The sequence below is a fragment of the Scyliorhinus torazame genome, chromosome 21 (genome assembly GCF_047496885.1).
Source record: "Scyliorhinus torazame isolate Kashiwa2021f chromosome 21, sScyTor2.1, whole genome shotgun sequence".
In the NCBI taxonomy this organism is placed as follows: domain Eukaryota; kingdom Metazoa; phylum Chordata; class Chondrichthyes; order Carcharhiniformes; family Scyliorhinidae; genus Scyliorhinus; species Scyliorhinus torazame.
The window spans coordinates 415,625-428,768 of record NC_092727.1 but is presented as its reverse complement, the minus strand read 5'-3'; the positions used below and the strand labels follow the sequence as shown (position 1 = coordinate 428,768).

The 13,144-nt window shown below is 43.4% G+C and overlaps 1 protein-coding gene across 1 annotated transcript in view; it reads right to left on the bottom strand.

The window, feature by feature from the left end:
• tecta (tectorin alpha) overlaps positions 1-12,848 on the bottom strand; it is a 92,864-nt gene extending 80,016 nt beyond the window's left edge. Inside the window, exons 1-4 of the mRNA XM_072487736.1 lie at positions 12,776-12,848; positions 12,405-12,544; positions 11,948-12,235; positions 1,305-1,442 (exon numbers count right to left, since the gene is read on the bottom strand). Of these exons, the coding sequence (XP_072343837.1) occupies positions 1,305-1,442; positions 11,948-12,235; positions 12,405-12,544; positions 12,776-12,848 (639 nt within the window). The remainder of the gene's footprint in view (positions 1-1,304; positions 1,443-11,947; positions 12,236-12,404; positions 12,545-12,775) is intronic.
• Positions 12,849-13,144: the final 296 nt, after the last annotated feature.

Sequence of the window (13,144 nt, the reverse complement as noted above, 5' to 3'; positions counted from 1 at the left end):
CGACTCGTCCGACCCGGAGTCAGACATGGAGACTTTACCCACAGATGTCAAAACAGGTGCGGAGGTGACTGTCGGGCAACACACAGCAGAACCACCCAGACGGTTGGCCTGAACACAACGCTCCTGCCCGTTATACTCCTCAGGACCCAGAACAGCAGACGCTGGATAGACAGCCTCAGGCCAAAGAGAGAAAAGGATTTCCCTCTCCTGCCGTCGCAATGGAAAATCAGACTTGGGTGGGGGGCGGGCATGTTATACAGGACGCCCAGCGATCTGCACCTCAGAGTCCCTGTGGCCTCACCCGAGTGTGATCTCCCCAGATGAGGGGGGGCGGAGCCACTCCCTTAAACCCGAGACTGCTGGGACATAAATAATCCAGCCCAATTTATCATGGCCAATCAACCTGCACATCTTGGGACTGTGGGAGGAAACCGGAGCACCCGGAGGAAACCCACACACACACGGAGAGAACGTGCAGACTCCCCACAGTCACCCGAGGGCGGAATTGAACCTGGATCATTGGTGCTGTGAGGCAGCAGTGCTAAACACTGTACCACCCGCACAATGCGGCATGATATTGAATGCTTTTTGGAAATTGAAATGTACTGTATCTACTGGTTCTCCTGTATCTACCCTACTAATTATATCCTCAAATAAATCTAATAAATTCCTTAAACACTATTTTCTTTTCATAAATCCTTGGTAACTTTGTGATCAACCCATGATTTTCTGAGATTTCGTTAAGAAAGGATCTCAGTATTTTCCTGATGTCACGCTAACTGGCCTATTCACTGTTTTCCGTTTTCCCCTTTTATTGAATAGCAGAGTTACATTTGCTAACTCCCGCTCTAGAATCTAGATAATTTACAATATCTGTAGGTGCTTATTTTAGATATGTTTGCTTTAAATTAAAGCATTCCCTATATACCCAAGCTCAGGTCATTAGTTCATATCAAAATTGAGTTTCACTTGTGAACTCCACCAAATACTTCCCTCCACATTGAAGAACAACCAACTATTCACCATGACTCACTGTTTCCTGTCTCTTAGGGAATTTTATGTCTACCCTGTCATTGTCTGGTTAATGCACAGTCTTCAAACCAACCTACAAGTTGACTATGTGGTACTTTGTTAAGCATCTAAAGACACAACATCATTACCCTTCTCAATCCTCCCAGTAACATTTGCGTTCCCTATTTTAGTTTGATCCTTTGGAGACCTTTGACCTAGTTTCTCACTATTCAATTCTTCACACGTTTTGTTAACCACAGCTTGTATAAATGAAGAAATTGGGGACATCAGACCTGTGCTGCGGAGCCTCCAACTCCAGTTAATGGATCTCCTCCACTTGCAGTTCCTGTGGTCCAGTAAATATCAGCATAGTTGAACATGGCAAAGGAGATTCTTTCATCTGTGATCAGCACACATTGAAATGTGTTCATCTATTGATCACAGGGTTAGAGACAAGTATCACAAACCACTTCAAACAAAAGGCTCATTATTAATAAAGTGCGATCTGATTAACAATTTCACTTGAATTCACATAGATTGTGCTTCCCAATAGGCTAATAAGATGTTATATCCACAGCAAACATCATGTACTTGTTGAAGGTAGTTGATTACTGTCAGGATGCAATTTCAGATCATTAACCATATGGGAATCAAATCGCTGTTAAAATCAGGAATCATCAATAAATCATCTTGAAAGGGTCCCCCAGCTCTTCCTCGTGGACAGTTAGTTCAGATCATTAGAATGTGCTGCTAATTACACCTAGGTCGTGGGTTCGATTCCTCTAGTGGCCCCAGCTCCTCCGGGTGCATAAGGAAAGTTGGTGTTTGTAAAGTAGCTTGGTCAGAATGATAACTTTTAGATTTAAAAAAAACAAAATTAAGGGCTCTTTAGTCAAAGTCTCAAAGCATTTGTAACAAGATAGAGAAAGTGGCACAAATACAGATAAATGGGTTTGATATAATCATCATCAGAGAGAAATGGTTACAAGGTGAGCAAGTTGCATCTTGCATTTGGTATCCACTATCGTTTGGGGTGAGCGGAGTGAATGTTTAAAATGTTGGATGGGGTGCCAATCATTGCTTTATCTTGGATGGTGTTGAGCTTCTGGAGTGTTGTTGGAGCTGCACTCATCCAAGAGTATTCCATCACACTCCTGACTAGTGCTTTGTATATGGTGGAATGGTAGTGGGAAGTCAGGAGGTGACTTTCTCTGGAATTTATACTGTACTAATGTGGCTCCTACAGTTAAGTTTCATGTAAATGGAACCCCAAGATCAGCTGGATCAGCACCATTGACAACAGAGCAGTCCACATGTTTTCCACCCCATCTACAAGATGCACTGCAAAGCTCCTCAAATCCATACTTTAAGGAAATAATGGATTTAGAAAATCAGAGCCTGATTAGAAATCGATCGAGAGTTTTATGGAAGGGAAATTGTGTTTGACAAATTTCAGAGTTTTATGAGGTTGGATTTGTTGAGTTAAAGAGGAGTCAGTCATTGTTCTGGAGACGGGTTTTTGATAACATGCCAGGCAAACATTTAATATGCAAGTTAAGGGCTCATCGAGTGGGAGTAATACATTAACCAGATTGGTTTGCAAGCAGGAAGCAGACAGTAGGAATAAACGGGGCATTCCCAAGTTAGCAGGCTGTAATTAGTGCAGAACCACAAGGATTTGTGCTGGCATCTCAACTATTTACAATTATAATAATGACTTGAACAAAGAGACCCAGGAATGTATCAGAGTTTGCTGATGATACAAAGCCAAATGGGAATTAAGCTGCGAGGACACAGTTAGTGAGCAACAAAATGGGCAGATAAACCTTGCACACTTTGGCTACCCCAGTTAATTTTGGGAAGTTAAAATCCCCACTATCACTACCCTATTACTTTTATACTTCTCTGAAATTTGCGTCCCCATCTACTCTTCTATTTCTTTTGGACTGTTAGGGGGCCTGTGGAACACTCCCAGCAATGTGACTGCTCCTCTTTAGTTTTTAAGTTCTACCCATATGGCTTCAGTTGAAGAACCTTCTAAGATGCTGTCCCTTCTTACTCCTGTAATTCATTCCCTGATCAAAATTGCGACACCCTCTCCTCTTTTATCTCCTTCCCTATCTTGCCTGGAGACCCTGTATCCAGGAATATTGAGCTGCCAATCCTGCCCCGCTCTCAACCATGTCTCAGTGACAGCAATAACATCATACCCCCATGTTTTCATTTGTGCTCTCAATTCATCTGCCTTGTTTGTCAGACTCCTCACATTAAAATAAATACCATCCAATCTTGCCAAACTACCTGGTGACTTAACTGCTCTGGGCATTCCATCCCATCTTGACTAATTTAATGCCTCCACTAATTTTGTCTGTGCATGTATCCCTGCTGAACCTTCTGTCAGGATCCCAGCCCCCTGCCAAGTTAGTTTAAACCCTCCCCAACAGAACGAGCAAACCTCCACGCAAGGGCATTGGTCCCATTTCGGTTCAGGTGCAAACTGCCCACCTTTTACAGGGCCCTCCTTCCCCCAAAATGGTCCCAATGTACCAGAAATCTAAAGCCCTCCCCCCCCCTTCACCATCTCTGCAGCCATGCATTTGTCTGGACAAAGATCTTATTTCTATGCTCACTGGCTTGTGGCACCAGAAGTAATCCAGAGATTATGATGTTCTGGGTCCTGTTTTGTAATCTACGTCCTAGTTCCCAAAATTCTGCTTTCAGGACCTCATCCTTTTTCTACCTTTATCATTGGTATGAATATGTACCACAATATCTCTCTTCTCCCTTCTCCTTCAGTATGCCCTGGAGCCTTTCAGTGGCATCCCTGACCCTGGCACCAGGGAGGCAACACACCATCCTGGAATCTCATTTGCAGCCACAGAAACTCTTGCCTGTTCCCCTTACAATTGAATCCCCGACCACTATAGCCCTGACATTCTTCCTCCTCCCCTCTTGTGCAGCAGACCCACCCATGATGCTATGAAGTTGGCTGCCATTGTTTTACCCTCCAGTCATCTCCCGCAACAGTATCCAAAATGGTCTATCTATTAGAAAGGGGGTTGGCCATGGGGGATTCCTACACTACCTGCCTTCCTCTACTCTGTCTGGTGGTCACCCATGCCCTTTCTGCCTGTTCAACCCTCACCTACCCTGACTGAATATGCTATCCACGACCTGCTCAGCATCGCGGATGCTCCACAGCGAATCCAGTCTCAGTTTCAGCTCTGAAAAACCTGGATATGGTCCAGGTCTTGCTACATTTGTACATGGACTGCTTCAGTATCTGAGGAGTCACTGAACATTGTATAATAATGGACAAAAGAGCTGAATGCCAGAGGTGAGGTGAGAGTGACTGCCCTTGACATCAAGGCAGCATTTGACCGAGTGTGGCATCAAGGAGCCCGAGCTAAACTGGAGTCAATGGGAATCAGGGGGAAAACTCTCCGCTGGTTGGAGTCATACCCGGCACAAAGGAAGATGGTTGTGGTGGTTGGAGGTCAATCATCTCAGCTCCAGGACATCACTGCAGGAGTTCCTCAGGGTAGTGTCCTAGACCCAACCATCTTCAGCTGTTTCATAAATGACCCCCCTTCCATCATAAGGTCAGAAGGGGATGTTTGTGGATGACTGCACAATGTTCAGCACCATTCACGATGCCTCCAAACGCAGCGAGACCTGGACAATATCCAGGCTTGGGGCTGACAAGTGGCAACTTACAATCGTGTCACTCAAGTTCCTGGCAATGGCCATCTCCTACGAGAGAGGATCTAACCACCACCCCTTGACATTCAATAGCATTACCATCGCTGAATCCCCCACAGTCAACATCCTGGGGGTTACCATTGATCAGAAACTGAACTGGGCTAGCCACATTAATACTGTGGCTACCAGGGCAGGTCAAAGATTAGGAATCCTACGGTGAGTAACTCACCCCCTGACCCCCCAAAGCCTGTCCACCATCTACAAGGCACAGGTCTGGATGAGTGCAGCTCCAACAACACTCAAGAAGCTCAACACTATTCAGGACAAAGCAGCCCTGTTGATTGCTCCCCCTTCCACAAACATTCAATCCCTCCACCACCGACGAACAGCAGCCGTGTGTACCATCTACAAGATGCACTGCAGGAACTCACCAAGGCTCCTTAGACAGCACCTTCCAAACCTACGACCACTACCATCTAGAAGGACAAGAGCAGCAGATACCTGGGAACCCCACCACCTGGAGGTTCCTCTCCAAGTCACTCACCATTCTGACTTGGAAATATATCGCCGTTCCTTCACTGTCGCTGGGGCAACATCCTGGAACTCCCTCCCTAACAGCACAGTGGGTGTATCTACACCTCAGGGACTGCAGTGGTTCAAGAAGGCAGCTCACCACCACCTTCTGAAGGGCAGCTAGGGATTGACAATAAATGCTGGTCTAACCAGCGACACCCACATCCCAGAAAGAAATTAATTTTTAAAAATCATCAGCGAACTTCCTAACCTGTGACCTTATGATGGAGGGACGTTCACTGATGAAGCAGCTGAAATGGTTGGACCTAGAACACTACCCTGATGGTCAGACCCCATTTGGAGTATTGTGAGCAGTTTTGGGCCCCGTATCTAAGGAAGGATGTGCTGGCCTTGGGAAGGGTCCAGACGAGGTTCCCAAGAATGATCCCTGGAATGAAGAGCTTGTTGTATGAGGAACGGTTGAGGACTCTGGGTCTGTACTCGTTGGCTGAACCGAGGATAAAGATGGCTGGATATGACTATCCTCCCTTATTTTCTGAAAGGGAATCGTACGACCAATGGAGAAGTGCAGTAGTTATGTGGACTAAGGTAACTGCTTTGGGAAAGAGAAAACAAGGTATGGCATTGGCTCTTTCTCTACCACATGGCAGTAAAATCCGAAACAAAGTGCTTTCTGAGCTGGAATTGGAAGAGTTAGACTCAGAAGAAGGTCTGGAGACTTTATTACATTATATGGATAAGATTTATAAGAAAGATGACTTGTTAAGTGCGTATGAAGCATGGTCGGATTGTGATAAGTTCCGGAAAATGGAGGATATCTCCATGGAAGACTATATAATGGAATTTGGCAGACTATATAAAAGGCTGCAGAAACACAACCTGGAATTTCCACAGTCTGTGTTGGCCTTTAAATTACTTGACTGTGCTAGAGTGAGCAACATGGATAGGCTCCTGGTTTTGACAGGAGTTCAGTTTACTGATAAGGATACCTTATTTGAACAGATGACAAAAGCTTTACAAACGTTTCTGGGGAAACATTTGATTCCGATGGCTCTGATGACCCAAATGGGTCAGCCTGCAATAAGGCAGAATATGGAAGATGCACTAGTAACTGGAATGCGAAATCGTATGGCTACGAACAGGGCTCAAGACTATAGAAGGAGACCGAGACAAGGAAATTATGAAGACAGAAACCCAGTTAGAACCTACAATAGGAAGATGAACTCCAGAAATGCACGGGGCATGATAAATCGATGTTTTTGATGTGACTCTCAATACCATTATGCTTTCAATTGTCCAACTCGTTATGATAGAGTGTTTGAAGCGACACATGACACGGAAGAGTCAGAAGAGGAAAAAGATAGTGACCAGAAAGAAGGCATTGTCCTATTGACAAGCAGTTTTATGCCAGTAATGAGGGTGTTGGTTGCAGAATCCTTCAACTGTGCTGTATTGGACAGTGGCTGCACATATACTGTGTGTGGAATTGACTGGTTAAAATATTACCCGGACTCTTTGAATGCTGAAAATCGTAACAAGGTTAAGGAATTTGAAAGTTCCACAAGTTTCAGGTTTGGGGATGATAATACTCTGAAGTCGCTGAAAAGAGTGGTGATCCCTTGCAATATTGCCGGAGTGAATCATTTCATTAGCATGGATGTTGTATCAAGTGAGATACCTTTGCTTCTGAGCAGACCATCGATGAAGAAAGCACACATGAAACTGGATATGGAACAGGATAAGGCAACAGTTTTTGGAAAGACGGTGGACTTACAATTTACACAGTCGGGACACTATTGTATTCCATTACTGACAAATAATATTTCAAGTAGAGTGGTTAAGGATGTGTTAATGGCAATTGAAAATGGGACTTTAGCTGATAAAAAGCTTGTGGTATTAAAACTGCATAGGCAATTTGCACATCCGTCGCCTCGGAGGCTGAAACATTTATTAAAGGATGCAGGGGTAAGGGATGACGACTATACTAAACTGATAGAACAGGTTAGTGACCGCTGTGAAGTTTGTAGGAAGTACAGAAGGACACCAGCACGACCGATAGTAACCTTACCTTTGGCCAGGAATTTTAACGACATTGTGGCCATGGACCTTAAGATCTGGGATAAAGCAAATAATATATTTATTTTGCATTTTGTAGATTTAGCAACCAGATTTAGTCAATCAACGATTGTACGAAGTAAAGAAAAGAGAGTAATTCTGGATCAAATCGTGGAAAAATGGATAGGGACAGGAATGGGTCCACCGGCAAAATTCCTTACGGACAATGGGCGAGAATTTGCTAATGATGAGTTTAGGGATATGTGTGAAAACATGAATATCAGTGTTATGAATACGGCTGCATAAAGCCCATTTAGTAATGGTGTCTGTGAAAGAAATCATGCCGTCATCGATGACATGCTTCAGAAAATTTTGGCAGATCGACCAAATTGCAGGCTAAATTCCGCTTTAGCATGGGCAGTACATGCAAAGAATTCATTGCAGATGGTTGGGGGCTATAGTCCTTATCAATTAGTGTTTGGTAGAAATCCTAAAATTCCATCCATTTTGGATGACCAGCCTCCAGCTTGGGAGGGGACTACAATTAGCTCTGGTTTTGCTGAACATTTAAATGCATTACATAGCAGTAGAAAAGCTTTTTTGGAAGCAGAAGTCTCTGAAAGAATTCGCAGAGCTTTAAGACATAACGTACGGCCATCAGATGCCGTTTTTCAGAAAGGAGGCATGGTATACTATAAGAGAGACAATTCTAATGAATGGAAAGGCCCAGGGAAGATCATAGGCATAGATGGCAAAACAATTATTTTGCAACATGGTAATCAAACGGTTAAGGTACATCCATCAAGGATAATGGGTACAGATTACAAATTTAGACAGAGCAGACAGACATGACGAGGAACTAGAGTCATCTGGTACGCATGTGTTACAGAACTATGAGGACCAATTAACTGATATAGACAGGGTTTCTGTGGAGGAACACAACACTTCTGATGAATTAGAACAGACCATTTTTCCGAAAGGGCAACTGCCAAAAGTTGGTACAAAAGTGACATACTTGCCTGAAGGGTCTAGTCACTGGAAGGATGTAACTATTATTAGTAGAGCAGGGAAGGCCACTGGAAAGTATAAACATTGGTTGAATGTACAGCATTCAGGGGAAGGAGTCAAGACAATGGGTTGGGAAAACGAAGTTCAAAAATGGAGGGCCCAGAAACGCAGTGCCAGTTCAGATAGTACATCAGATAGTGAACAGGTCCGCAGGAAAAGGTTGAGAACTATTGAAAGGACATCCCACAGCAGAAGGGAAATATCAAGCAGTAGCAGTACAGAACGAGATACCAGGCGGGAGAGGGGACGTAGTTTGTCAAGATCTCGGAACATGAGTAAGACTACGAATACTAATAGGAGTAGAAGCCCACATGCACGTGAGATTTTGGTGGCTTCAAATAAATTAGGCGAAAAAGTTATTAAAGAAGCTAAACAGCAAGAATTGCATAGTTGGAGTGAATTTGGGGTATACGCGGAAGTACCGGATAGGGGACAAACAGCTCTATCTCACAGATGGATTTGCACGGAAAAGGTTCTTCCGGATGGAACTTACAAGGCAAAGGCCAGGCTTGTGGCAAGGGGATTTGAAGAAAACTTATAAGATCAGAATTTAAGGGTAGATTCACCGACAGCAGGAAAGGTTATTTTAAAGATCTTCTTGGCTCTATTAGCCACAAAGGCATGGGAATGCAAATCTATAGATATAAACGCTGCCTTTTTGCAGGGGCATCAGCTCCAGAGAGACATTTTTCTCCGTCCTCCTAAAGAAGCAGCTAACACAGAAGGGGTACTTTGGAAGTTGAACAAATGTGTGTATGGATTAAATGATGCATCTAGAGTTTGGTATTTTTCGGTAAGGTCAGTTTTGTTAAAATTAGGCTGTTGCCAGTTGAAAGCAGATCCTGCAATGTTTTACTGGCACTATAAAGGAAATCTTTCTGGCATTTTTATGATGCATGTCGATGATTTTTTGTGGGGTGGGACTCGTGATTTTGAAGCTATTGTAATCTCTGGTTTGAGGAAAGAATTCAGGGTTGGAAGCCAGGCTTCCGGTGCATTTAAATATATTGGACTGGAAATTGGACAGACTAAGTTCGGGGCAACTTTATGTCAGCAATCTTATTTGGAAAGCAACATCCCAATAGCAATTAGTTGTGGCCGAGTTTCACAAAAAGACGCAATGGTTTCAAAGATAGAAAAAGAGCAACTGCGAAGTTTAATTGGGCAACTGAACTGGTCAGGTAGACAGACTAGACCAGACGTGAGTTTTGATGTCTAGAGTTGAGTACAAAAATGAATGATCCCAAAGTGGAAGACATAATAAGAGCAAATAAAGCGTTGGCCAAACTAAAAATGCAGGAGTGTGTTTTGAAGTTCCCGGTTTTAGGTGACCTTAAGCGCTTGAAACTCATAGTTTATAGTGATGCGTCCTACGCAAATTTATGTGATGGGGTTTCAAGCACAGGAGGTTTTTTAATTTTCCTTTTGGGGAACAATGGTAAATGTTGCCCGCTTGTGTGGGAAACAAAGAAAATAAGGTGAGTGGTAAAAAGCACTTTGGCTGCTGCGACGTTAAGCCTTGTAGAGGCGGTGAATATGGCCTTTTATATAAGTATGATATTGACAGAAATTTTGGGATTAGGGGATTTGGGTAATATACCTATTGACTGTCACATTGACAATAAATCCCTGTGGGAAAATGTGCACTCTACAAAAAGTGTCAATGAAAAGAGGTTACGGATAGACATCGCAAGTTTGAAGCAGATGTTGGACAGAGGGGAAATAACAAAAATTTAATGGGTCGACAGGAGCTATCGACTGTCAGACTGTTTTACGAAAAGAGGGGCGAGTTCACAGAAACTTTTGGATATTGTTAATGAAGGACGCTTGTTTCTGTGACTTTTTTTTAATCTCGTCCAAACAAACAAAAAGGGGGGGGGGGACATCATGTGTGTGTTTTTGAGTTTCTTGAAATTTTGTTTTCACTTAATTATTTTTTTCTCCAAGGAAGGGGAGACTGTTAAGTAATGGGTTAAGAGACATTGCAATTAGTTGTCTCATTTATGTTAAGTATCCATTAATTGACACTGATATGTAAAGGGGCTCCAGGTGGCCTCTGGCAGGTGATGTATGGTTAGAGTTTAGTGCAAAGGCTGTTGGAATGAAATAAATGTGTGTTTGTGAAAAAGGAACAGAACTTTAGACTCTTCATATCACAGCAGCTAAAACATCTAACATGGGACATTGTGTGTAAGGTATGATTCTGTGAGTATGACTATGTCAAGCTGTTGCTTGACCAGTCTGTGAGACAGCTCTCCCAACCTTGGCACAAGCCCCCAGATGTTAGTAAGTAGGAGTTTGTAGGGTCGGCAGGGCTGGGTTTGCCGTTGTCGTTTCAGGTGCCTGGTTCGATGCCGGGTGGCCTGCCCAGTTTAATTCCTTTTTATTGGCTTTGTAGTGATTTGACACAATTGCCTTGCTGGGCCAGTTAAGAGTCAACCACATTGCTGTGGTCTGGAGTCACATGTAGGCCAGATCAGATAAGGACGGCATATTTCCTTCCCGGAAAGACATTAGTGAACCAGATGGGTTTTCACGACAATCAGCAATGGTTTCATGTCATTTGTTAAAAATTGAATTCAAATTCCACCTTCAGTGGGATTTGGACCCACATCCCCAGAGCAAAGCCTTGGGTCTCTGGATTACTCATTTAGTGATACTACCACTACATCACCACCTCCCCTGTTAGCCTTTATTGCAAGGATACTGAAGTAAAATAGTAAGGAATGCAATTGTGACGCTGTGGTGAGACCATATCTGAATACTGTATGTTTTAGTCTCCATGTTTTAGGAGGTATCTTTGCATTGAAGTTGATACAGCGAATGTTCCCTCTAAGTTGGTCCCTGGGATGAGTGGGTGGACCTATGAGGAGAGACTGAATAAATTGGGCTCATGTTCTCTGTAGTTTTACAAGGTTGAAACATATAAGATTCTGATGGGGATTGATAGGGTAGCCACAAAGGTTTATTCCCTTGCCTGGGGAACTGAGAACAGCCTCAAGAAAAGGAATCCATATTTAGGACTGAGTTGATGAGAAATGTCTTCACTCAATGATTGTGAATTGTGGGAATTCTCTAGCCTAGAGTTTGTAGATACTGGAGAGTTGGATATTATAAAGTTGGGATAGACAGATTTTATTCTGTCAGGAATGAAGGGATATAGGGAGCAGGTGTCAAAGTAGTTGAGACAGAAATGTAGCCATGGTTGTATTGAATGATCATGATGTGGAGATGCCGGCATTGGACTGGGATGGGCACAGTAAGAAGTCTTACAACACCAGATTAAAGTCCAACAGGTTTGTTTGGAATCACTAGCTTTCGGAGCTAGTGAAGGGGTTATGGTCTCCTCCTATTTCTATTACTTATATCAGCCAATTATATTACAGAGAGATAGAGTGACACTGTGACAGGAACTCGAACCCTGCTAGTGACTGAATTACAACTTCTCCATCCAAAGAGTTCATCTGGCTGGGGGAACTTCAATGTCGCCCAAATAATTATCCCTTCGCCCAGCAGGCTAGGCTAGTGTAAAAGGTGTGAATCTCTCCAGCCCATGGTTTCACAGCGTTGTGATTACCGGTGTAGTAGCGCTGCCTCCATAGAAGGTGACTTTGTACCAAGTGGCGATGAAGACCCAGGTGGCTGAGAAGGTGGCCTGGTCCTTGAAACTCTTCCTGATGTCCTTGGTAGCTCTTTGCAGGAGACTGGGTTCGGTGCTGTCTCTGTAATACACATTGCCCTTGATTCCATTGTGAACATCAGCCCAAAAAGGAGCAATGAACGAGCGACCATCAGAGAGGGGGAAAGCTTCAGGTGTGAATTGGCTGACTTGTACATTGAAGGATATCACACCATTGTTATTCACCTGCCAGATAGGATACCAATTTCATTAAATGGCAATTACCCAATGGCTATAAAATATAAAACACTCAGTGGAAAAAGTAGCCAATGATCTAGGCGGACTCATTTGAAAGATGCCCATCTCTCTCTATGCTGTTGTAACTCACAATTCCCAAAACAAGCCAATTACTCACGTGCAGAGATCTCTGTCCCATTGCAAAAAATGGGAAAGTAATTGAAAGAGGAATTTCTGGAGAGCCGCCATCATCCACTTTGGGAGTTTCGCTGTCCATGTCCCTGCTTCCAAACTGATACAATAGCCCCAAGCACAGCGCTGGAAAACAGACAGAACTTAACGACAGGGAGAACATCAAATACTCAAAACATTCCCCAACTTTCCCCAAATTACTGACCTTCATTACAGGCCATTGACAGAAAGATCCACGTCCGCACAGCCACAGATTCGCCAATCATGGTCCTACAACAAGAAATACAATGTGGCTTTTATCAAAATATTTCACTTTCATTGTCAACAAACTCTCGTGTCACCCCCTCTCCTCAATACCTTTCACCTTAACCCAGAACTCAGATTCATTCAGGTGATCAACTTCACTTTCTGCTGACAGGGACCTCACCATCTACACGATAGATGTGCAGACTCGATGGGCTGAGTGGCCTTCGTCTGTACTATTAATTCTAGGGTTCTATGATAGCTTCATCCCGGTTCCCAGACACAAATCCTTGAGCATTCCATTCAATCTTCAACAAGCACTATTTTACAAGATATTAGGACACATTTTTATATTCTCGCTCAGTGTCCACATCTGCAATTCATTGGATTTAGTCAGACTTTCGATGCTTCCCTCAGAGACAGATTGGTTTCAACACCAATCACACAATGTCCTTAATGACTTATTATTGCGCGTTCACCTCC